The sequence below is a fragment of the Punctularia strigosozonata genome (genome assembly GCF_000264995.1).
Source record: "Punctularia strigosozonata HHB-11173 SS5 unplaced genomic scaffold PUNSTscaffold_10, whole genome shotgun sequence".
Taxonomy (NCBI): domain Eukaryota; kingdom Fungi; phylum Basidiomycota; class Agaricomycetes; order Corticiales; family Punctulariaceae; genus Punctularia; species Punctularia strigosozonata.
This window is the reverse complement of record NW_006767442.1, coordinates 514,647-537,230: the sequence shown is the minus strand read 5'-3', so window position 1 is coordinate 537,230 and position 22,584 is coordinate 514,647. Positions and strand designations below refer to the sequence as shown.

At 57.9% G+C, this 22,584-nt stretch overlaps 8 protein-coding genes across 8 annotated transcripts; 3 read left to right on the top strand and 5 right to left on the bottom strand.

Annotated features, from left to right (window-relative positions):
• Positions 1-373: 373 nt before the first annotated feature.
• PUNSTDRAFT_105587 (Pkinase-domain-containing protein) lies at positions 374-4,452 on the bottom strand (the record flags this gene model as incomplete). The annotated part of the gene is made up of 6 exons (XM_007385953.1): positions 374-478; positions 532-1,273; positions 1,327-3,232; positions 3,294-3,596; positions 3,653-3,998; positions 4,060-4,452. The coding sequence occupies 6 exons, from the start codon at positions 4,450-4,452 to the stop codon at positions 374-376; spliced, it is 3,795 nt and encodes a 1,264-aa protein (XP_007386015.1).
• Positions 4,453-4,777: 325 nt separating this feature from the next.
• On the bottom strand, positions 4,778-5,595 carry PUNSTDRAFT_53970 (microsomal signal peptidase). Its single transcript, XM_007385952.1, has 4 exons — positions 5,524-5,595; positions 5,403-5,462; positions 5,262-5,348; positions 4,778-5,206 (listed from the first exon to the last, which is right to left on the bottom strand). The coding sequence occupies exons 1-4, from the start codon at positions 5,560-5,562 to the stop codon at positions 5,126-5,128; spliced, it is 267 nt and encodes an 88-aa protein (XP_007386014.1). The 5' UTR covers positions 5,563-5,595; the 3' UTR covers positions 4,778-5,125.
• Positions 5,596-5,724: 129 nt separating this feature from the next.
• On the top strand, positions 5,725-9,033 carry PUNSTDRAFT_145106 (uncharacterized protein). The gene is made up of 3 exons (XM_007385951.1): positions 5,725-6,496; positions 6,551-6,635; positions 6,704-9,033. The coding sequence occupies exons 1-3, from the start codon at positions 5,946-5,948 to the stop codon at positions 8,939-8,941; spliced, it is 2,874 nt and encodes a 957-aa protein (XP_007386013.1). The 5' UTR covers positions 5,725-5,945; the 3' UTR covers positions 8,942-9,033.
• A 216-nt stretch (positions 9,034-9,249) lies between these two features.
• Positions 9,250-12,304, top strand: PUNSTDRAFT_136386 (uncharacterized protein; the record flags this gene model as incomplete). The annotated part of the gene is made up of 2 exons (XM_007385950.1): positions 9,250-9,708; positions 9,761-12,304. The coding sequence occupies 2 exons, from the start codon at positions 9,250-9,252 to the stop codon at positions 12,302-12,304; spliced, it is 3,003 nt and encodes a 1,000-aa protein (XP_007386012.1).
• Positions 12,305-12,705: 401 nt separating this feature from the next.
• PUNSTDRAFT_136385 (uncharacterized protein) lies at positions 12,706-15,877 on the bottom strand (the record flags this gene model as incomplete). Its single annotated transcript, XM_007385949.1, has 8 exons — positions 12,706-13,145; positions 13,199-13,420; positions 13,476-13,867; positions 13,926-14,138; positions 14,191-14,247; positions 14,300-14,990; positions 15,028-15,113; positions 15,369-15,877. The coding sequence occupies 8 exons, from the start codon at positions 15,875-15,877 to the stop codon at positions 12,706-12,708; spliced, it is 2,610 nt and encodes an 869-aa protein (XP_007386011.1).
• Positions 15,878-18,046: 2,169 nt separating this feature from the next.
• On the top strand, positions 18,047-21,124 carry PUNSTDRAFT_121710 (actin-like ATPase domain-containing protein; the record flags this gene model as incomplete). The annotated part of the gene is made up of 8 exons (XM_007385948.1): positions 18,047-18,344; positions 18,741-18,814; positions 18,888-18,958; positions 19,010-19,565; positions 19,618-19,828; positions 19,879-19,980; positions 20,035-20,791; positions 20,852-21,124. Exons 1-8 carry the CDS (start codon positions 18,205-18,207, stop codon positions 21,122-21,124), a joined length of 2,184 nt encoding a protein of 727 aa, XP_007386010.1. The 5' UTR covers positions 18,047-18,204.
• Positions 21,125-21,565: 441 nt separating this feature from the next.
• PUNSTDRAFT_136383 (uncharacterized protein) lies at positions 21,566-21,978 on the bottom strand (the record flags this gene model as incomplete). The annotated part of the gene is made up of 4 exons (XM_007385947.1): positions 21,566-21,619; positions 21,682-21,747; positions 21,803-21,884; positions 21,944-21,978. The coding sequence occupies 4 exons, from the start codon at positions 21,976-21,978 to the stop codon at positions 21,566-21,568; spliced, it is 237 nt and encodes a 78-aa protein (XP_007386009.1).
• Positions 21,979-22,113: 135 nt separating this feature from the next.
• Positions 22,114-22,401, bottom strand: PUNSTDRAFT_115079 (uncharacterized protein; the record flags this gene model as incomplete). Its single annotated transcript, XM_007385946.1, has 2 exons — positions 22,114-22,198; positions 22,286-22,401. 2 exons carry the CDS (start codon positions 22,399-22,401, stop codon positions 22,114-22,116), a joined length of 201 nt encoding a protein of 66 aa, XP_007386008.1.
• Between the last annotated feature and the right edge of the window lie 183 nt (positions 22,402-22,584).

The following is a 22,584-nucleotide window of genomic DNA, read 5'->3' as shown; positions in this document are numbered from 1 at the left end:
AACAATTCCCTGGCAACTTGGTTGTGTGTGTTCGTGATTCATATGTTATCGGTAGGGTAAGGCCATATTTGTACAGTGGTCTGTGTGATGCCAAGAGAGGATATACCAGCGCTGCATGCGGGGCCTCCGTGTTCATTAAGAGTAGGCACGACGACGGAGGGGAAACTAATGCCAAAAAATCAAAAAGGAGTAAGACGAGAAGAAAAGAAGAAAAGCCCATGCAAAGCGAAAAACCACGGCTCGAGAATATTTTACTACACGAAACGAGGAGCAGCGGGAAAGAGCGTATAAACCACAACAGATAGCTTATCGACCTCGTGATGACCTCGTGATGATATCGAGAACATTACGATCCTAAGAGAATGATCACGGGCTATAGCTTCAGCTCGGTCAGTACGCGACGGGCGAGCATGTGGTACTGCCAGCCGTCGCCTCCCGCACGACGGAACTGAATACCGTGCAACGGAAGCATCGGCACCTACAATCCCGATCAGCTTATACAATTCGGATACTAGCGCATAGGGCACACACCTTGACAATATTGATGTCAAACCGAACCGCCATCGAGCTCGTGCCGATCGCGTCAAAGTCCAGCTCGCCAGCCGTGGTATTCGGAATCGTCGGCGTCGGCGTCACCGTCCTGAACGTCGGCTGCGGGCTCGTCGCAAAGTCGCGCGGGATCGGCGGGAGGATTTTCTGGTTCTCGGGAGATGCCGAGCGCGGCGTCGGCGTCGGCGTAAGCTCCGAGTTGGCGTGCGATGCGCCGTTCACGCCGTTCGCAGCGCCCTCTTCGGCCGCCGGAGGAGGGGGAGGCGGGTTCTGCGCGGCAGCTGATGGGACATTGAAGAACGAGGATGAGCCGCTGCTGGGCGTCGGGGTGAGGGGGTGGTGCTGACCGCCGGTGCCGTTGAGACTCCCGCCCGTCGACGGCCGCTCGGACGACGGCTTGTTCTCCTTCGCTGTCGTCGTCGACGCAGCGTCAGCATCCTTCGCGGACTCCTTGCCGCTCTTCATTCCAAACGACAACTTGGAGGCCTTCCTTGCGATGGATTTGGTGCCACCCGTCTCGGCCGAGCTCGACGAGCCGTCGCGGCGGTGCTGCTTCCGCCTCGGCGTTTTGGGTTGTGGGTTTATCGAGGAGATGTCTATAGAGGGCAGATGTATGCACTCGAAGCCCGTCCTCGTCTCGCGATACCTGATCTGCATCCGATCCAGCACCTTCCGGATATCGGACTTGAGGACCGCAGGCGACTTCGTCGACGTCGTCGCCACGCTGCCAAGGTTTGTCAACGATTTACTCGGACGTTCTCGCAGTTCAGGACGTACCTGAACAGACCCTTGAGGAACACCGGTTTCGCCTCTTTGATCTCTCCCTCGCTCAGCGCCCCAGCTTCCGTGTCGGTAGGCGGCTGCGCTTCTTCCTCCATACCCTCCGGCTCCTCTTCCATCCGCCCAAATGGCTCCTTGTTCGGCCTCGCGGTGCCATGCGAAAAGCCAGTAGATGGCCTGCGATGCCTTCCAATGGTGCCGCCAGAGAGGAACGCCGCACTCGTGCTGCTTCTCCGCTCGTGCCGCTTCGAGGCCGGGTCGAGGATGGTCGCCGCGCGACGGTGCGCGGTGCCCACGGGCTGGCTCTGGCTGGTCGAGATGCGCTGCGGCGACAAGGGCTTTTCGTGGCTCGCCCGTTGCTCGTCGTAGCTCTTCTTGACCTTCTCGGCATCCTCGTCAATCACCGGTTGCCGTCCAGATCCCGCAGCTTCGTCCTTTTCCCTCATCTGGGGGTCGGCCGACGGCCTGTGCACAGCGATGCTCGCTCGCTTACCGGTCGTTCCACCCCGGACCGACCCGTCGCGATTGCCAACCAGCAGGCTGCCAAACTTGCGCACGAGGGTGGCGCCCGCCGACATCGGCGCCTGAGGATAGTCTTCGTCGGCGGTGTGAGAAGGTTTCGGCGTCAGCGATGCCTCCTTTTCGCCGAAGGACGTCGTCTCGGGGCCAGCCGTGCGCGGCGGCTCGCGATACGGCGGCGCCTCCTTCTCGACAATGCCGTGCTCGTTCACGATACCCTGCCCGCCAAACAGGCGGGTCCAGCCGCTCGTCAGAGGCGGCGTCTGCGACGCAGCCGGCCTTTGGCTCAGGCTCTGGCTGCGCCTGTGCGTCTTGCTGTTCGTCACCGCCTGCGGGATCGGCGCTACGATCGCGTTAGCCGGAGAACTCGGCGAGCTCGGCGCACTACGGGGCAGCGTACCGCCGGTGGCGACATCACCACGCTTGGGGATGGCGAGCGCGTTCGCGTCGGCGCGAGGCCGGGGTTGGGGGCCAAAGTTACCGCCGGTGGGCGAGGGCGAAGCTTGCGCAGCGTCGTACGAGCGCTCCGAGTAATGCGTGCTGGCGGGCGCGGGGAGGCGGGGGAGCGGCATGCTGTAGTCGGGCTTGCCCGGGACGGGGTCTTTCTTCGACGACGCGGCGTTGATCGCGGCCGGCTGGGACACCCCCTTGGCGTTGATCGTCGGCACGTCCTCGCCGTTTGGCGAGGAGTGCGCACCCTCGAGCGACAGCTGCGAGCTCGCAAAGATGCCGGGGCCGTACACCTTCTCGCGCTCCATCTTCTCCCGCGCGAGGAAGTAGATCGAGATCAGCGGGTGGAAGCCGGCCGTTGGGTCAAGCGGCTGCTCGCCGAGCGAATTGAGCGAGAGGTGCGTCTGCGAGTTGGGCGGGCTGGTCGACAGCGGGCTCCCGGGCGGGCTCGACGTCGGAGAGAACAGCTTCTTCTTGTACCAGTCAAAGCCCATAGAGAACCGCTTCTTGCTCTGCCGGCTCGCGCTCCGCGGTATGTGCTCCGCCGCCGTGCGCTCGCTCCCCGAGTCGTAGGCGGTGAGGCTCGAGTTGCTGAACGAGCCACTGCCCCAGACGCCGTTTCGCCCGTTGCCAACGCCGTTCAAGTTGTTACGCCGGCGTTCCCACGCCTGCAGGCAGCGGTAGTACGCGTCGGATTCGAGCACCTCGATCAGCCGGCGCTCAATGTCCTCCTCGGTGCCGAACTCGAAACCGCTCATGCCGCGGATCACCTCACGGTCGATGTCTTCGACACGCAGCGGTTCGCGCTTGACGAGGTGCGGGTCGGGCGGCCCCGTGAAACCGCGCGTCATCCACGGGTGGTTGAGGACCTCCGTCAGCAGCGCCCGAGCGGCAGGATTAGTCACGAGCATCCGGGACAGGATATGTTTGCATTCTGGAAGACGTTGGGTCAGCACGAGAGCTCGCAGAGAAAACACGTAACGCAGGGCACTGACCGGCGGACAGCCATACGGGATATTCCACCAATCCTCGTTTGATTTTAGCATGGAGTGCCGGCATGCTTTGGTCGTCGAACGGCACTTTGCCACACACGAGGACGTAAAGAACGACGCCAAAGCTCCATACGTCGACCTCGGGGCCGGTGTAGAGCTTGGCATTGAGGAGCTCGGGGGCGGCAAAGTATAGAGAGCCGCAGAACGTAGATAGGTGGTCGGAGGGATTGTAGAGATTGGAGAGGCCAAAGTCGATGAGCTTGATGTTGCCCGACTGGGAGATGAGGATGTTCTCGATTTTGAGGTCTGCGACGTCCTATGAGTTGGTACAGGCATCGATGTGCATGGCCGTACTTGCATACCTCGATGTACGACGTTGTTCCGATGGAGATACTCCAATGCGCTCCCGATCTGCCTCGCAAACTTCCTCGCTACCCTCTCCCTTAGTCGGCCATGGCTGATGATGTAGTCGAGCATCTGGCCGCCGTTGACGTATTCGGTGACCATGTAGTAGTGGTGGGTATGGACAATCATCTCCCTCATGCCGCATATGTACGGATGATGTAAGAGCATGGACAGCGCCGCCTCGCGCAGGGTGCGGATCTCCTTGCTGGCGTCCTTGTTCGCCTGCTTGGCGGCTTGTTCGGGTGTTTGGTGAGAGTTGGAGGAGGCGTTGGGGACGGTGCGGGGCAGGATTTTCACGGCGTACTGTCATCGTGCGGGATCAGCCCCCGCTCTGTCACCGACGGAGCAGAACAAAAAGACCCACCTTTTCACCAGTGACGTTGTGCGTGGCCAGCTTGACCTTGCCCATGCTGCCCGCGCCGAGCGACTTGCTGAGGGTGTAGTCGCCCAAGATGCGGTTCGAGCTGCGGGGCTTGGTGCTGGAGCTCTCCCGCCGGGGCTTGCTCGCGGTGTCGCGGTCGCGCTGGCCATCGGCGGTGGTGGCGGCGGACGGCGGGGGCGGGGCGGCGAAGGCCTGGGGCGGCATGGACACGGGGCGCTGGCGCGAGGACGTGGGCTGCGGCCTCCTGGGCGCTAGGGTCGAGGGGTTGGTGGGGGTGGGCGGGTCGTCGGGGATGCTGCCGGGCGCTGTCGGATCGTCGGGGTGGTCGAGGGTGGTGGGGAGCTGGGAAGGCTCCTGCGCGGGGTGGACAGGCATATCGAACTCGTGTGCTCCGTGCGACGGCGTGATCGAGCCTGAGCCTGACCGTGGCGGTTCGGATGGGAGACGGTCGGAATCCGCAGCTGCCGCGGGCGTGGCGCTGGTGCTGGTGCTGGTGCTGGCGCTGGACGGCGTGGCGGGGGCTGGGCCGGCGCTCATCGGCTGAGACGGCGACAACGAGTGGTGGGGAACACAAAAGGTCGGAGGACGTGCGCTGAGCGTGTGCGATGGGAGACCTTAGGCCGAGGGCGGTGTTGGTCAAGAGCCCGACTCTAGGGCCGATCTCACTGCTGCTTACGGAAGGACAACAATCCTTTACTCTACCATCGACTCGTTTTTACCCGTGCCTACGCGGGCCAATCACTATATGGTACATATCAGGATACAGAGGTCCATTCCGAGCCGTATCCAACGAGAGCAGAAACAGTAATCGCGGCAGATACCTACAATGAAAAGGGCAAGCGAGTCGGCCAGTCTGGACCCCTTCATTAGAAGGTTCTCTGTACCCGCCGGCGTGAAGGGGAAGCAACGACCAGCTGCGAATCCGTCGAGCAGTCCACCGGAGATCGCCTATCAAAGCTAGAGCAGGGTGCGAGGATGCGCTCTCGGCCTCGCCACCCGAAACATAGGCCATGGGCGGCGAACGTCGTTGCGAAGTGCGCCGATGAACTCATTGGTCTTTTTTGCTTTCGATAGGCGCGAGCCATTGTACGGGGTGCCGGTTGAATGACGGCCAAGGGGGTACAACCACCTAAGAATGCATGGTGTGAGAGCGCGACACACGGACAGCACGTTCGCGGTCCTACGAGCATGACAGCCAACGATCCAATGCCAAATACCCCGAAGGTGATGCGAAGAGACTGGAGCGCAAATCCAATGATAAACGAGACGACCTAGCATGTTCGTCAGTCTCGGCAGCACCGTATGGAATTCAAAGCGACACGTACTGTCAGGGCTATGAGGGCGACCTTTGCTATGTGCTCAACGGTCTTCTGCCCTTCAAAATCCTGTTGGAGCACGACTCCTGAGCCATCCAATTAAAGATACGTGCTTGCCGGGGTTACATACAATCTTGCCGTCGATCAGCTCTTGCAAAGCATCCTGCATGGCGTTTGCGTTGCTCGTCTACGTGTTCCAAGCGCAACGTAGGGCTGGCGAGTGGCGGTGCCAATACCACTGACCCCGTAGCCCTAACCCCAGAGCCTCCTCAGATAGGCCGAGCTTTGATCGAGCCCCTATTCGTCACGGTTACTCACCTTCCGGCTCGTCGTGACCCTCATTGTTCCCTGCAGAATTCTTCAGCGACCCGTTCTCTGCGCGTGGTGTAATAAGTTAACTTCCTTGCATTCATCCCAACTCACACTATAAAAGGCCGCTCCTTGGGTACCACACATTCGTTGTCTCTTCCGATAACTGAGGAAACGAGGAAGATAGACATCTAGACCCTCCTCAGCACAGTTTTCACCTCGATTGACCCTTCGTGGTTTGCTATGGGCATGCCATCATCGTCCTCTCCGCCGACCATCCGCATCCTGCAAGGTATCTCTGAAATCCACTGCGATCCCGATGACTTTGTTCAGTCGCCCGATGGCGACGACGCCTGCCACGACAGCCCAGACATGCGTCAACCAGATCCAACCGCCCTGTCCGCCGGCTCGCGCTCTACTACTCCCGGCCCATCTCCCAACTCGCCCAGGCTAAGGATTGCCATCGACCTCGCGACGCCCCTGCACTCCCCCGAACCTACTACCACCTTCGCGGACGCCACGCTCCTTTCCCCACCCATCGACATCGCTACCCCGCAACCTACACAGCCGCAGCTGCAGACCAACGCGCGGAAAGGAAAACACGTACGTCGTCCGTCGTCCGCCCCTCCAAGCACGACGACGTTTCCGAAGGATCAGGTCCAGCGCGACCGGACGTCGCCCGTCCCGCCCAGCCCGACGCTAGCAAGGCGCAATTCGGCTATCATACCTCGCGTACAGACGATAGGCACGAGCTTGGGAGGCGAACTCCTTCCGCCCCCTCCGCCTCTCTGTGTGTACCATGATGTTATACCCACGTTTACCCGTTTGCTAATGCCTAGCGCGTACAGGCCGTCCGACCACTTTCTGGCGAAATACCCGTCGATCAGGGGTAACATCGGCGTCCTATTCTCCCTCGACGCACCTTATCCGCCGGTCAACCTTCATCGCCGCCGGACTCGACCTCGACCGTCCCATCGCTGACATTAGTGCTCTCGGCGTAGAGAGCAGAGTCGGCATCGTCGTCCTTCCTCCTCAACACACCATCCCAACTGGTATATAAAAACCCTCCACATCTCGCTACGATGCAACGCCGAAAGACGTTGATCGTCCCGATGGGCTCCGTCTTGCTTGCCTCTGCCCCGGCTTTCGGCATGCCGCCCTATCCCCTCATGCTGGACCAGCGCCGCTCTATCAATGCACGCCAATTCGGCGTTACCACGGCGAGCTTCAACTGGTGGCCATATCCCGTCTGGGGTGCCACCACAACACCGGTCGCACCCGCCCCAGCTATGATTACGGATGCAGCCCCCGTCTTGTCAAGCCTTATCGTCTATAGTACGGACACGATTAATCCGATACCAGGCCTTCCGGTGCCTCTCACTGCTGGCGTCGGCGTTGCCACGCTCGCGGTGATCTCCACCTCGACGGATCCCACTCCGTCCACGACGGCCGATCCTGCCACTTCCACCAGTAACGTTATCACGACTCCCCTATCTGCGAACACTTCCGTAATTTCTACTGCGACGCCGTCGCCGGCCTTCTCTTCATCGTCTGCGCCTACTATCATCTCCATCACGGCGATTCCGCCCGCATCCAGCGACCCAGCTCACCCCGCGCAGGTTAATGCTGCTGTGACATCCGGCTGGAAACCCGTATACACGATTGTCGTCATCGTTGGCATCGGCGTCATCCTCGGCGTCATCCTGACCATGTGCTGGGTGAGATGGCGCAGGCGAAGAGACGATACGCTGGGAGGGCCTCAGTACGCCCCCGCAGAGGGCGACGATCACGACGCCGATCTTGAACACGGCGTCGATGAAGCGCGTATAGGCCGCGATGGTGAAGAGAGGGAGAAGCTCTACGACGAGGGAGCGGATCAACAAGACCGAGCCCGTGACGGGTCCGTTGGGAGCAAGGCGAGCTTCACAGGGCGGTGGCTCGCTGGCACGATCAGTTCGTTCAAGCAAGCGCGAAGGGGATATGTTGAACATAGGGATGACCTGGATGAAGTCTCGTGGGGAGGAGACTACCGCGGAACAGCGTCGGCGGCACCTAACGGGTCTTCGATCGGAGGGGACTTCGCTAGCTCGACGAGTCTAGAGGCCCTTGGTACGCTCAGCAGGGGACGCACGGCATCTACCATGCGGAAGACGAGCTCGTCGAGGAGAGCGCACGCCCGTCAGCTGTCGGACGTGTTCCTCGATGCCCCCGTCGCGAAGCCGGCGAGGAGTTATCAGTCACGCACCGGCGAGGACGTCTTGTCGGATATGGATGAGAGATCGACTGACGGCTTTCGCATGATGAAGGAGGATCCGGAGACGGGTGCCTTGCTGAGTAGGACATCCACGACCGTTACCAGGGCCGCTCCCGCCGAGCCCGGAGACGATGTTGTCACCGGCGGGGCAGGGCTGGGATGGAATCTCGTGAACTGGGCGTCCGGACGTGGCGAGCAGGAGGACAAGTTTTCGCCGTTGCCCGTGAGGAAGGCAAGGTCTCGCGAGCGGGACGCGGTGCTGAGCCGCGAGTCCACGGTCGTGAGCCGCTATTCCGAAGCCACGCAAGGGTCTGGCAACGAGCCGCAGGCCGCGGGTGCCCACAGTGACAAGACGCCTACGAATTCCCCCAGCAAGAAGCAACGTAGGGCTCCCGCACCGGCCAAACGCCCGACGGGACTGTCGCGCGTGGATTCGACGGTCCTGCCTCTCAGCCCGAGACAGATTTCGAGCCCGCAGATGGAGGACGCGCTGTCCTTTGGCGGGCATGGGCCGGTATCGCCGAGCAAGCATAGGAAGGTGACGCCCGCACCCGCCCCAACCAAGCCCAAGCCGAAGGGCAACAGGCTACACTCGCCCAAGACGCCATCGCTGCCGATGCCTGCCTCGCCCGACTTCCACGCGCGGCTCACCAAGCCGAGCAGGAGCGGCATACAGCTCAAGTCGGTTGCGGCGAGGAGGGACGAGGACGACGATGCGTGCTCGACCACGTCGTCCGTGCAGAGGAAGGTTGTGCACGAGAAGGTGCAGGCGATTCTGGGCAAGAGCTGGAGCACGCGTGCGATACCGCTTAGCCCGACGATGTACGGCGCTCACCCCGAGGCACAGTCAAGGCCGGCGATGGTTCGCGAGGCGAGCAGTAGCCAAGCCAGCGATGCGTCCGGCGAGAATGAACAGCTGGCCGGGCTGGGCATAGAGCAGAGGTTGGAGGCTATGGAGAAGAGGCAGAAGAGGGCAGGCGCTTAGGATATTCTGCCCGTGATTCCGCTACTTTTATCATTACTATGACATTCAGTTGTGTGTTGTATTCTGCACGACATGTCTCGAACGGCAATGAGAGGGACGTCGACGTGAACGCGCTGGTGGCGCAGCGCATATCCTTCGGTTCCCCTTCCTTGAGCGGTCGACACGAACTCTGCGTTCTGGCATCGACTCTATTCTATACTGTCTTTCACCTCGTTGGACTGTAATTATCAATTGCACGGAACTGCAGGAACGGGGAACATCAGCATTCGGCTGCTGCCAGGTGGCCTGCAGACAGAGTCGGACGTGTCATGAACGTCGGCAAGGCCCTCTTCCTCTTAGGCTGGCTATGCCTCGTCCATCTCGCCGGTCTCTACCTTTTCACAAGAGGATTCCTCCTGACGCGGCTTTCGCTGTCGGAAGTGAGCGACTGCTCCCATGCACCATGCACCCTCCGGCCGACACACAAGCGCGCTGTCCTGCTCATCATTGACTCCCTTCGCTTCGACTTCATCAGCGATGCTCCACCAGAACCCGAGTCGCCATACCATCATAATGTGCTCACCCTACCGAGGGAACTGACTGCGAAGCAGCCCGCGCATTCGGTCATATTCAACGCCTTTCCCGACCCTCCGACAACCACTTTACAACGCATAAAAGGGTTGGTGACCGGATCGTTACCGACGTTCGTCGATATGGGCGCGAACTTTGGAGGTTCTTCAATTGACGAGGACTCGACCATCAAGCAAATGTGGTTAGCGGGCAAACGGGTAAGTGCTATGCTTGTCACCACCACCCTCACGGTTCTTATGCACACAATAGATAGCGTTCATGGGCGACGATACATGGATGACCGTGTTCCCTGACACATTCGACCCTGACATGACCCATCCGTATGATTCCTTCAACGTCGAAGACCTCCATACCGTGGACGAAGGTGTCACCACCCATCTCTTCCCTCTCTTGGAGCAGAAGGACAAGAGATGGGACTTCCTCATCGGACATTTCCTCGGGGTTGACCACGTAGGACACCGAGTTGGTCCCGACCATCCCACGATGAAGGCGAAACTAGGGCAAATGAACGACGTGCTAAGCCGCGTAGTCGAGCGTTTGGAGGATGATACCCTCCTGGTTGTGCTCGGGGACCACGGTATGGACAGGCGTGGGGATCATGGAGGCGACGGCGAGCTGGAGACGTCAGCTGGGATGTGGTTTTATAGCAAGAAGCCGTTCGTCACATCGCTTCCATCGTCCCTTGCCACCTCGCATGGCAACACGACGTTCCCTGGGGCCGCTGCAGCTCATCGAGCTATCCAGCAAATCGACCTTGTCCCATCATTGTCGCTCCTCCTCGGTCTTCCTATCCCCTTCAACAACCTGGGGTCGGTCATACCTGAGCTTTTCCTAAGTCGTGACGGCGGCAAGGAGTACCAGCGCGCGCTGGAGCTGAATGTGGCCCAGGTCAAGCGATACTTGGACACATACAGGGCAAGTCCTTCTGGAGGCGAGCTGGATGCTGTCTGGGACAGCCTTCAAGCGACGTGGAAGGCCGCTTCCGACCGCAAAGCTTACGAATATACCGAATACATGCACAAATACGTCCGTCAGGCGCTAGCTGCCTGCCGTTCGTTGTGGGCTCAATTCGACGTGACTCTCATGGTGTTGGGCCTTATCCTCATCTTCTCTGGTGTCGTGGTTTGTTGGGCGGTTTTCTCCAGCCTCGGGAGCGGTGTCGGCGCGGAGGACTGGGAAGGTTGGGTTGATGATCTGATGCCCAAAATCATACGCGGCTGCGCTGGGGGTTCGGTGGTGGGCACTCTCTCTTTCATCGGACTGGAGAAGTACATGGGGGCGATCAGTCCTTTGGACCTCGTCATATTCGGATCGTTCCTCTTGTCGTCAATAATTGTCGTTATCGCGAATCCTCCGCGGCTCGGCCTCGCTACACTGAGGTCCTTCCCTCTGCCGCTTGTTCTGCATGCGATTGCGTTCTTCTCCAACTCATTCACGTTCTGGGAGGATCGTTTACTGCAGTATCTGCTGCTAACCACGCTCGTGCCATTCGTGTTAACCGGTTTCACCGCGCCGACCCCCACGCTTCGAAAGCGCATCCTAGGGTTTTCCGCCGTGTTCGCGGTCTGTGTCCGCTTGATGGCCGTCAGTACGGTCTGCAGGGAGGAACAACAACCGTACTGCCATGTCACCTTCTTTGCGTCCTCATCCCTACCCTCTCCACCTCCTGCCATCCTCATCCTCTCCTTACCAGTCGCGGTGCTCCTTCCTTCGGTGATAGGACGTTACCTTGGAATCTCGAAGTCTGATCGGGGTGTCGCCCCGTTATTCTTCCCATGGCTCATGCGCCCGGCCCTCGTTGCTGGGAGTTTGGGTTGGATTCTCGAATGGATGGAATCCGCAGAGGTGCTCGGCATGGATAATTCGCCTCTACTGCGCACCACTCGCACCATCCTCGCGCGCTGCTCGATTGGCGGCGTCCTCGTAGCAGGACTCACCTTATGGTGGATAATACCTGCATGCCTCGAAATTGTCGTCGAGAACCCTCCCGCTACGTCGCCCCAAAAGACGAAGAAACAGGTCACTGTGCTCGGTTTTGCCAACGCATTCGGCTCGCCGTATCTCGTCTTTTGGTGCATCTTCCTGACGTTGCTCTGCATTTGCACGCAGTTGACAGGTCAAGTCGTGCTCGCTTTAGCCGCAGTTGCGTTATTATCATATCTCGAGCTCGTCGACAGCGCTCGTGACGTGGAGCAGATGAACGTTGCTTTCGCGTCAAATACTCCGTCCTCCATTCTCAATCTCACCCCAGGATCCCCGACCACGCCAGTAACATTCTCGGAGATCATACCTCTAGCTCTCCTAGGCCTACACACATACTACGCAACCGGGCATCAATCGACCATATCATCAATACAGTGGAAGACGGCCTTCGTGCTGACATCAACCTTAACTTATCCGTTCTCTCCGGTTCTCGTGATCCTAAACACGTTCGGCCCGCACTTTCTGTTTGCGCTCGCTGCACCGCTGCTTGCACTATGGAATGTCTCGCCCCTTCCACAACATGCGGCATCCGCAAGGGCTGCTGCTGCATCCCTCAGGGCCGCGGTCGGCATCGTCGCCTACTTCTGCGTCCTCTTACTCGGAACCGCGCTGAGCAGCGCATGGCTTCGGCGCCATCTCATGGTGTGGAAGGTGTTTGCCCCGCGCTTCATGGCGGGCGCTGCGGGATTGATTGCGGTAGACGTGGCGGTCCTCCTGGCGATCGGCTTTGGCACCCCACGAATATTGGCTAGGATAGGCCGTATATTTGCAGGAACCGGTGGGCCGAACGACGCGGCTGCGGAAAAGTGATATGAAAGCCATCGGCGAGCAGCGTTGTGTCCTGCGACGCTGGTTTGCACCGGTGCATTGCTTACAGTTGGAGGGACCGAAAGCAAGGGTGCGACGAAACGGCGCCGATAATTCCTGATACAATAACGTAATAATATACACAGATGCATTAGATATGTGGATATGAAGCAGAACAGGCTGTAGTGCCTGTGAGCCCAACCAATCGTCGGTAGCCGTGCTGTTCGACAGTGTATTATTCGGCGCAGCGCATGTGACGCCTGACGTAGATATCTGGACGAAGTAGTCCGGAACGCCGTGTAATCATTACAAAGAACATCCCGTTCTGATGGTTTTCTGCCACTGATAGAGCGGCGAAGATTGATGACTATTGCCGAACCTTCGTGCTAGGCCGACAGCTAGCGCTAGCTCGGCAGTTCAAGAGCAAGCCGTGCCCCCCAGTGCTTTTGCCACCAGTTGCGAAGTAGTCGGTCCACCTTCACTAGAACAGAAACCGGCGCGTTGCCCAAATCGTCGTTGATGCAAACATACACCCTCTCGGTCTTGATGCCCTTCTTCGCATTCCGGTCAATGCCCCGAAGGCGGGAACGAGCATCATTGTATGAAGAGACGCCGAAGAACTCGGATGGTGCCTCCCCAATCACGTAGGAATAACGCTGGAGCAGTCGTAGAACGAAGTTACGCGGGTTTGACGGTAGAGGGAAGGACGAGAAACCGTCGAGCGTCAAAGGAAGATGGACAGGCTCAGAGATGTAGTCATGGGCATAGGAGTTGGACACAGAGGCTTGAGGTAGAAAATACGACAGTCCTCTCGTACCGGATGCGGTCGCCAGCGCGGCAACAACTATTGTACGCGGATGAGCATGGCTGGAAAGAGTGAAACAGAGAAAAACTGACCACAATCGCCGCACCCTGGTCTATCCTTCAAGATTCGTCGGAACAGATCCACCGCAGATTCATCGTCTTGTCCAAGACATGTGTCTCTCGAAATAGTGCATACAGTTCCTGGAGCATCTGCCGGATCGGGTTTCGAAAGATCGATCCAGCCGTGCGTGGTCGGGAACTGGTGATCACGCGCCCACCTCGGCCAGTGTGTCCAAGGGTATCCATCGTTCGAGACTTGGATGAGGATCAACGCCCCGCATATTTTCAAGACCACATAGAACAGACATACCAAAAACGTACTCGGACCTTGTAAGAGGGCGTTGTCCGGTGTGAGCGAGCTCCTCGGGCACGCTGAGCCTACTGGTACGAACGTTCCAGATGAGCTCCAGCTGGTCTTCGCCATTTTCGCCGCCCAGTTCATCCCACATGGCCTGCTTGTGTGCCGCGCTCAGCTTGCCCTCGTGACCTCCCCATTTAGCCACCACCCATGACCACAGTAGCACCTCGCGATGTCGCTCGACGATCCACTGCGAGCCGAGCCAGACCGTATGACTCTCGGGAGCGCTTTCGTCCCCGCCGCGGAAACGAGCCTTCGCTGTGGTGCTCCAAACGTCTGGGAAAGCGATAGATGCTTCGTGGTAGAGAGGCAATGGGAGTGACCGCGCGTTGTGGTCGACATAGCTGAGAAATAGGAGTTCATTGTCAGGGGACGCGTCGCGAACATACCAGGGGTACGTACGGGCGACCGCGCCATCCGAATCGATGGGAGAGATGCGTCGCTGCGGTGCGTAGTCCGCGCCATTCACCGTCTCCTGGCGGCAGCGGATCCCAGGCCTCAATAGGGTGTACGTTGAAATCCGGATGGAAGCGAAGTACCGGCCCGTGCAAGGGGGAGAAAAATGCTGATGGAGGAAGAGGGGTCATGATGAACGTGTCATCCATGAGAAAGACGCTAATAACGAGGTTAAGGCCGGGAACGGAAAAGGAATGGAGAATGAACCTACGTATGATCCGAAACCAGTTCAGGCGCCAAATTGGCCATTTGGGATTCGACCGCCATGCTGGGAAATCGTTGTCAAATTCCTGAACGACGGAACACGATAAATCGAGTACCTATCGAATGTTGGGAGAGTTTCGGACCGCCAGGCATCTATCTTGGTCCTCTGTTCATATTCGTCGCCCCCGTGGACGGTGGCCAGCGGCGGTAAAAAGATCTCCGAGTCGTGGTGAAGCCGAAGCTGCCTCTCTGTCCCCGCTTCCTTATTTAGCTCGGCAAAGTCAAGCCACTGCGGCACTTGACCCAGTCGATGGGTCCGGACAATCTCCTCCAACGTCAGTCCGTGGTCAGCGGGAGAGCGATCCTTCTCTTCGACGGAGTCGCCGTCGTCGCTCTCGCTTTCGCTGTCATCGTCATCTTCTTCGTCCTCGTAATCATCGAGTGAGTCCTCCAGCTCCTCCAGCTCCTTCTCCAGCTCCTTCAGCTTCTCCAACTCTTCCCAGTCATCCTCGTCATCGCTTCCACGTTTCCGCCGAATGAACCGACGTTGCTCTGTGGTGTCATTCCTCGAGAGATCTATCTCTTTGATAGTTTTCCAATACGAGAGCTCGTCAACGGGGACGGCGTAAGAGTTCGTGACAAGATGCCATTGACTCTGCTTCCAATCTTTTGAGGCATGCAGAACCGATCTTAACGAGTACACCAATTCACCGTGATCTCGGTATTCTGGAATGCGAAAGGAAGTCAGCCCCGAGTCGTATTTCCGTCTCTCGTCGGGACAAGAACGCGAGCGTGGCGTGAGAGCAGCTGCGTCGGCAGGCCAGTGAGCACGAATATGACGTACGCTTGATTTTCCCGGGGTCGTCCTCAAGGCTGGCGTTCAAACTGTATGGTGGATACGCATGACGTGCGCTTGCATGGAGCGGATCCCTGAAAACAGAGCGGCAGTCAGCAAGGCGGCCGTGTTCATGCGATAAATGTGGTAAACCGGTCCCACGGGCCAGTAAGCCCCAGTGGGAAAAGCTCAAACGAGGCATCAGCCGCTCGCGGCCGGCAGCGCTAGCCAATGAGAACAAGGCGAGGATATGTGGAAGTGAGGACGACAATAGCTTGCGCACATGACGTGCGTTGAGAGAAGTGGAAGAGCGGGAGCTTGTTTCGGTAAATTGAAATTTCGCAACTCACGAGCCGTTCACCCACGTCCAGACGAAATCGATCCGAGGCTCCTCCAGGTCGGCCATGCCGTGAGAGCAGTTTGGATCCCAGCGGCCCGTTGAATACCAGGTGTCGAGACACTGCAAAGGGATCTTCGAGTGCGCTCGGACTGGACGCAGGGAGTTAGAGGCAGGCCGTGGTGTGGCAGGACGGTAGAGGTGGTAGAACGTCGTCAAGGGGCCAGGCAGTGATCCAGGGAAGTACGCCCAGGTTGAGTTAACATCGGGAGCGTATGCGGAGGCGGCGACCGAGGAGTTGACCGATTTCGGCGTGTAGGGCACGTACGCATAAGCGAGGTTAGGGTGAGGTGTGACAACGTGGGGAGGCTGGTTGACGAAGGACAAGCTGGACAAAGTGCCGGATGTATGCGCCCAAAACAATGCGAGGGTGACCAAGAACGTCGTCAAGAGGAGAACGCGGGGCGAGCGCACGGAGTACCCCTGTAGGACCCGCGACACGGTCCTTCTGTGCCCCCGCATAGGCAGGAAAGACCACGACCAACTGCTCCGGTGGTTTGCATGGGGATCTACTTTGGTTGACTCAGGGGCGCGTCTGGCGTCAGCGTCGCTGGATGGACGTACGGAGCGGTGAATAAGCTGAGTCCATCACACGACGTCGCGCGTTGGAAACGGGCGAGACGACGACGACCAGCGTACAAGAGCTCTGGTCGTGTGCAGAGACAACCTGGTCGTGCGAGGGTAGGGATATCAGAGCAGGTGCATAATAACCAGAGCGCTGGGACGGTCCGCGCAGGTCATGGCGTTGCTCGTGTGAGCTCGAATAAGCTGCCAAGGCTCGGGCTGCTTTCGGCAGTGCAGATGGCGGCCACCAAGCGGCCACTAGGGGTCCCTCCGCATGCCTTCCATCAATCTATGATAAGCACCGGGACGCTCTGCCGCCCATACCTATCCCTGAGAGTGAACTGCGCGTAGATACATTTGCACCAACGATCCATACAGAGCTCGCACACGACCGGATATTTACGCTCGAATCCAAAGTGGTCTGGAGAGAAGGAAGGTTCGCCGCTTCGGCAAGCCGCCGGCGAATTTGATGGCCGACCCTGCCAAGCCGGACGACTGACCTCACCAGGTATAGCCACCAGATTATCACTGCGTGTGCGCGGTAATTGGCTCCGCGATGAGCGTGACCATACTTCCAAGTTCTTGTGGTTTTTACATAACTTAGTTGCGTGCGTGCCAAGTTAATGGGCGTAGAAAATACAAGCTCGGAGTAGATCCATGCTTCAGGCAGTATATCCGTCAATCTGACGGTCACATTGACCGCGGAGGCTTCGCCTGAAGCATCTTCGCCCACCCACAACGAGCGCCGAGATGTACACGGCACCCACTTACCCCGCGGTCAGCTCACAGGAAACACGGCGATGCACTGTTCGAATCGGCTTCACCCTGTATAGCTCACACTCACGCTTCCAGCCCCGTTCCAATGCAAAGGGGCTACGCCGGGTAAAAGGAGCATGAAGTGTTCCGAAAACGCAATGGCGCAGCTCTGCGATGCGGGGCACGATCGCAGCGACGCAACTTGATGATGCATTGCAGAAGACTGCCCGCCCGCGGTTCTCGGAGGCGGCAGAAATATCCTGGCCGCCGAAACGTGCGACTAGTATGCATTGAATGGTTGTCACACGGTACCCTGACTAGTCACGTACTTACTGTGATCAAGTTGTGTTGTTGGCTGTCCCAATCTGTGACAAGACAATTATTTCCATCGCATCTTCAAGATGCATAGGTAATAACTCGCACAGTGAGCAGACTGGAAATGAATTCAAGGTTGATGCCTCTCTGCCGCCACCGTGTTATTCAGCGCGCTTTCGATACCTATGGCATAGAAATCAGTTAGCGTTTCTTTGGCCATTCACCTGTGAGCAACATCCACTAAATGGATCGTCGTACCGCGCGTACTTATCTTCTGCTTGACACCCTCGGCATTTTGTCGCCGATGGTGCGCTGCTTCCAATCAGAGGCAATAATATACGTAACCCGGCGTCACTAGGAATGCGGGCAACGATCAATGATGCTAGCGTCAGATAGAAGTAGTCAGCAGAGAACTGAGTGTATTTGTTTTCGGTCTCAGCTGAGAGGAATGGTGTGTGGCACGAGAGGCATGGGCAAGATATCACCATGCGCAAACGTACGTCCAGGAAGACCGCGACTGCAACGCGACCGCTCCGGTTTGAGAGTGCCAAGTATAGGACATGTAGACATAGCACCATTGGCCGATAGCTCGTTGTAGGCACATGGATGCTGGTTGAATACCGGCAACATCTGCAATCCATTCCAAAGACAAAAGGAGGCAGCCAAGCGAATAGGCAAGGATAAGTCTAGATCAACCGGCGTTTTCCTTCGCAAAGGCCCGGTTCACGGTAGGAGAGCGGGTACCGCCACCGGTCAATCTGTCGACTATGGTACCTTCCCCAGATGTATGCGCGGTGTCATCGAGTCGAGATCCCTGTAAAGACTGTAGATGTTCCCAGATGTCCATAGACCAGGAAGTACCCCGAGCAGATTCAGAACATACACGAGGATGACAGCAAAGGGAGGAAAACGGGCGGTATGAGCGTGGGAAGAGCGTTAACCCGGACACGAGGCCCCAAAAGGAAGACAGGAAACTGATGCATCCAGCGACCACCTGGGAACGTGCTCACTCGTTACACGTCCTCATTCCCGCCTCGAAAATTGTCTCTCCAGCCTGAGCGTCCCCGAGGCCTGGCCGACGGAGACCCTCTGCAGAGACGACAGGTCACGAAACCGCCTTCGCCACGCGAAATTTTGACCGTAGGGACACCAGGATGCCTCCAGCCAACAAATCCGCGCTGTTCCTCGGGCTCGAGCTCTCCACAGACCAGCTTCGGGCCACCATCGTGGACGAGACCTTGGAGTTGATTGGTGTTGACGCCGTAGACTTTGACGTGGAGCTACCCGAATTCCAGTAAGCATGTTCGACGATACTGTTTACCCCATCCCGAGGATCCGTCTTCACTCAGTATCTTTGAGCCTTCCTGCCTGTGATTGCTCGAGGCATTGCTTGGCCATTCTCGTTTCTTCTGCTGCGCATACCGGACGGTCGAGCCAGATTCGATGCTTGGTTAAGGTGCTGGATCAGAACTTGAGTCGAATCCTCGTGCTTCACGCGGTTGGCCGTGATCTTCTGTATACACGCATACTCTTACATAGGTCATGCGAGGCCCGACCATACTTCCCGTTTTCGTATACCTCGCTCGAGGAACATTCGTTCCAATCCTTGCTGTCCCTTTCTAATCGTGCCTTGCGGCCCTTGACCGTTTTTTAACAAGGTTCCCTTGCTAAATCCATTGACCTACTTCAGGACGCATGGAGGGATGTTTACGACGCCCGGGGATGCGTATACCACCCCCGTGGAGATGTGGATTAAAGCTCTCGGTGAGGACCGCGTTTCCTTACACGGAAGCAAACTATGTTGGACGGTCACGTGGCGCTAACCAAATCCGTATAGACGTGTTACTCGAGAAATTGGGCCGGACCTACGATCTTAGCCGAGTTCGCTCGATAGGAGGCTCAGCCCAGGTGAGCTGACTGCTCTCTGCGGTACGCAGCATTGTTGACAATCCCTCGCAGCATGCTCTCGTCTGGTGGACATCGGCCCCGATCTCACCTCTCTCCAGGCTGGACTCTCGTCTTCCGCTTCAGGCCCAGCTGACAGCGGAAGCCTTCTCCTTACCGAACACCCCTGTGGCGCAAGACACCTCCGCTCAGCCGCATGCGAAGGTCCTCGAATCGGCTCTTGGCGGAACCGATCTCATGGCAGCCCGCGTTGGCATCTCCGCGCACCCATCCGTCCCTGCAGCTCAGATATATCGCATCCGAGCCGAATGGCCCAACATATGGTACGCAACCGGCCGGGTGCAAACCGCCAGCTCCTTCCTTCAGAGCTTGGTCACGGGGATGTTCGGTGGAATGTCTGAAGCTGAGGCAGTCTCCACTGGTATGTGGGTGCACAGCCAGGGCTACGGCCAAGGAAGGTGGGACGACGAAGTTTTGGATATCATTGGCGGCAGCAGAGAAGAGGGACGGAGGCTGAAGGCGTGGCTTGGGGAAGTTGAAACGAACGGAGGAGGAAGAAGGGCGGGGTCTGTATCTAGATACATGGTAGAACGGTATGGGTTCGAACAAGGTGTGCAGGCTGTTGCCAGGCTAGTCTTCCGGTACTGACCCGAGCTTTACAGACACCATCGTCACGTCATTCACGTCGGACTTCCTCTCTTCCTACCTCTCCTTCTGCCCCTCTTCTTCGGATGCTGTTCTCGCATTTGGTCCCATGGACCTCATGATGGCGCCAGCTGTCAATTATCGCCCTACCCGTCTTTATAGCCTCTATCCTCACCCTGCTCAAGATACCAGCGAGAAGCGAAGATACATCGCTACTCTGGCTAGTCGGTATGTCCTCGTTCGCTTGTTGTTGAGCGTCGCCCAATGGTTTTCTACAGGAATGCTGATGTTCCGCGCGCTCTTGTGCGAGACATGTATACTAAGAGCTGGAGTGCCTTCGATCGCCTGGTTTCTATCGTTCCTCCCGGAGGTTCCATTGGGTATGCGATCTGAAATAATGCAATTCTGTGTTTACTCATCACCATCGTCGGCAGGCTGGACGACAAGCTTTTCAGCTTCTGGTTTCTCCAGGGTGACGCCTTTCCATTGATGGAAGTGAAGGGCATCCACCGCTTTGAGACCGGTGTCCAGGTCAACGAATTCCGCGACCTCCGCGCCAACCCGCGCTGCCTCATCGAGAGTCAAATCATGTCATTCCGTGTCCGCTGGTCTCGAATGTTCGCAACCGGCGTCCTCGGCCCTGCTGCAGGTCGTGCCAATAAGAGCGGCGTCACGTCGAGTCCAGGGGCCGCCCTGCAGCCACCCAGTCCGCTTTCGAGTTTGGGCATCCCGTTCGACGCCTACGACTCGTCGCCACTTCCGTCGAAGGTGATCGTGACCGGCGCCGCAGTCAACTGCCCCGCAATCGCGAACTTGGTTGGCGACATCTTCAACGCGCCGGTTTACATGCCCACCAGCCAGATCGACTCGGCTCAGCTGAGCCCGCACCGGAACGCTCCCGCTGTTGGCTACCCCGGGCGGGCAGCGCTGGGTAGCGCATACATGGCGCGTTGGGTCTGGGGTCGGGAGAAGGGCATTCAAGTCGGTACTGGCCGAGGGTTTGAGGAGGAGATCAAACGGCTGCTGGGCAAACGATGGGCGGCTTCTGGTAATCAACCGCAGAAGACGAATGTCAATGGGACCCCGAGCGCCAGTGCCCTTACGGGCGCGAGTTCCGGGACTAGCACCCCGTACGCGAAGAGCGGGCTCGGTCTGGGCAGCTCCACTTTGGTCGAGGAGGACGAGGAGGATGTCGCTGCCATGGAAGATCAAATGGGGCGGACGAACAACTATGGACTGGGCTTCGCAGAGGAGCAGATGGGGACTGCTGCCAGGCTGAAATTGTCCCGAAGTCCCGGCGGCACCCTCAGCGGCAGCACCAATGGCGCGACCACCCCTAGCACTCCTACTGCGCCAACCACGACGACTTTAGTCCCCATATCCGCAATGCCGACCGCGGAGCCAGAACTCCAGCTCGGTGTGGCTAAGATTGCGGACCCGGATGTCGACGGTTTCCTAACCTACGCCGCGCTCGTGCCCGAATACTGCCGACTCGAGTCGATGCTCATCAAATCCCTCGTATGATGAAGGGCCCCTCGGCGCTAGAGCAGGTGCATCACGGTCTCCCCAGTGGCCAGCGCAGCCTGTCGATCCAGCGATCCGAAAAGTATGCTAAACTCTGTTCTCCCTACGATACTGACTCGGCTCGCACGCCAAGCATTAGTTGCTACCATCCAGAAAACATCCTATAACCCTACATACCTGCTTATCGACACCAAGGCTCTGGCGTACGCATGTGCAGTGCTCCTTGTACCCATAGATTACGCTCGTCCTTCAACGTGGATCCCCTCGACGCAATTCGCAATGTTTTCGATCGGGTTTTGTACATACGGTAGAACATCCTAGTCTAGCTTATTTATATACCCGTAACCCGGATGCCGATGGAATTTCATGCAACATTGTGCACGATCGCAGGTGCGCTTGACATGTACACGAATAACGGATGTGTACGGAGCGTTGGTAGCTTTACGTTTCGGAATCCACCTCTTTCAACTCGTGCGCAAGTTTCACCACGTCGTTCTAAGGTTGACCACGACCATCATCAGTCCGAGCTATCCACCTCAAACCCTCGTTTTACGTACCCCTTTACGCGTAATCTTCACGGCCGGATCGTCAGGACCTCTACCATTTCGTGTTACAGTATTGCCCTGGATGCACGTTGAAAACCACAAGCGAACAATACGGTCTGTTGCCGCAACTTACCTTGGACGAGGTGACCTCCGCTTTGCCATCTTCTACGATTTCTGCGACCTTGCCGCTGGCCGTTCCCTGTCCCCACTTCCACCTACGCAACGGATGGTTCAAGTTGCAGTCGCTAGGCACTGGTAAAGTGTGAACACCTACGAAACTTCCTGTCCTTTCTCAAGCTGGTCTGCCATGGTTCTTCTTGAGGGTATGGATAATTCTCGAGTCCATAGGTCGTATTATAAGGAGCTCACCAATGCGACGTCATTCTGTTAGTTGACGCGATCTCCAGCTACGTTCTACGCCGATTCCGCTAAGTTACTTCCACCTCATACCAGCGCGCGCGCCTTAGGGTTAGGTCGGGTTGGCAAAACCATTGCATGAAATGTTTCAACACTCAGACACGCCCGGTAGCTATCTATTGCTACCTCAAGTTATACATGCTAATATAGTTGCGCTTCCAGGTTGATGCATCGCGGCATCCCCGCGTATGCTGTGAACTCCGCCTTCATATTGGCAATATTGTGCCTTGCTGCCAGGTGGCCCTCAGATCGCCATCGGAGACAAAGAAAAGCTGTGGCCGCAGTCAACAATGCGAGTGGACAAAGCGTCCGCATCCCTCGCCCATAAAAGGTGCACTCATCAGAAAGGATTTCCTGTCTCGCTCAGACCCGTTTCGTCGCACCGTGCACGCCACTAAGGGTCTCATTACGTGCGACAAGGTTACTGGATCTTGGAAAAAAAAATTGTGCGCGCGTCCTTCTGCTCGTCGGAATCTCAGTCTCACGCGGTGCTATCCA

What these genes read in the sequence shown, in the direction of transcription:
- PUNSTDRAFT_53970 (XM_007385952.1), bottom strand. Translation starts at nt 5,562, where the DNA reads ATGCAGGATGCTTTGCAAGAGCTGATCGACGGCAAGATT. An exon ending in TCGCCCTCATAGCCCTGACA is followed by an intron (nt 5,349 to 5,402) that starts GTACGTGTCGCT and finishes CGAACATGCTAG; the next exon opens with GTCGTCTCGTTTATCATTGG. An exon ending in GATCGTTGGCTGTCATGCTC is followed by an intron (nt 5,207 to 5,261) that starts GTAGGACCGCGA and finishes ATGCATTCTTAG; the next exon opens with GTGGTTGTACCCCCTTGGCC.
- PUNSTDRAFT_145106 (XM_007385951.1), top strand. Translation starts at nt 5,946, where the DNA reads ATGGGCATGCCATCATCGTCCTCTCCGCCGACCATCCGCATCCTGCAA. An exon ending in CCCCCTCCGCCTCTCTGTGT is followed by an intron (nt 6,497 to 6,550) that starts GTACCATGATGT and finishes TAGCGCGTACAG; the next exon opens with GCCGTCCGACCACTTTCTGG. An exon ending in TCGACGCACCTTATCCGCCG is followed by an intron (nt 6,636 to 6,703) that starts GTCAACCTTCAT and finishes CTCTCGGCGTAG; the next exon opens with AGAGCAGAGTCGGCATCGTC.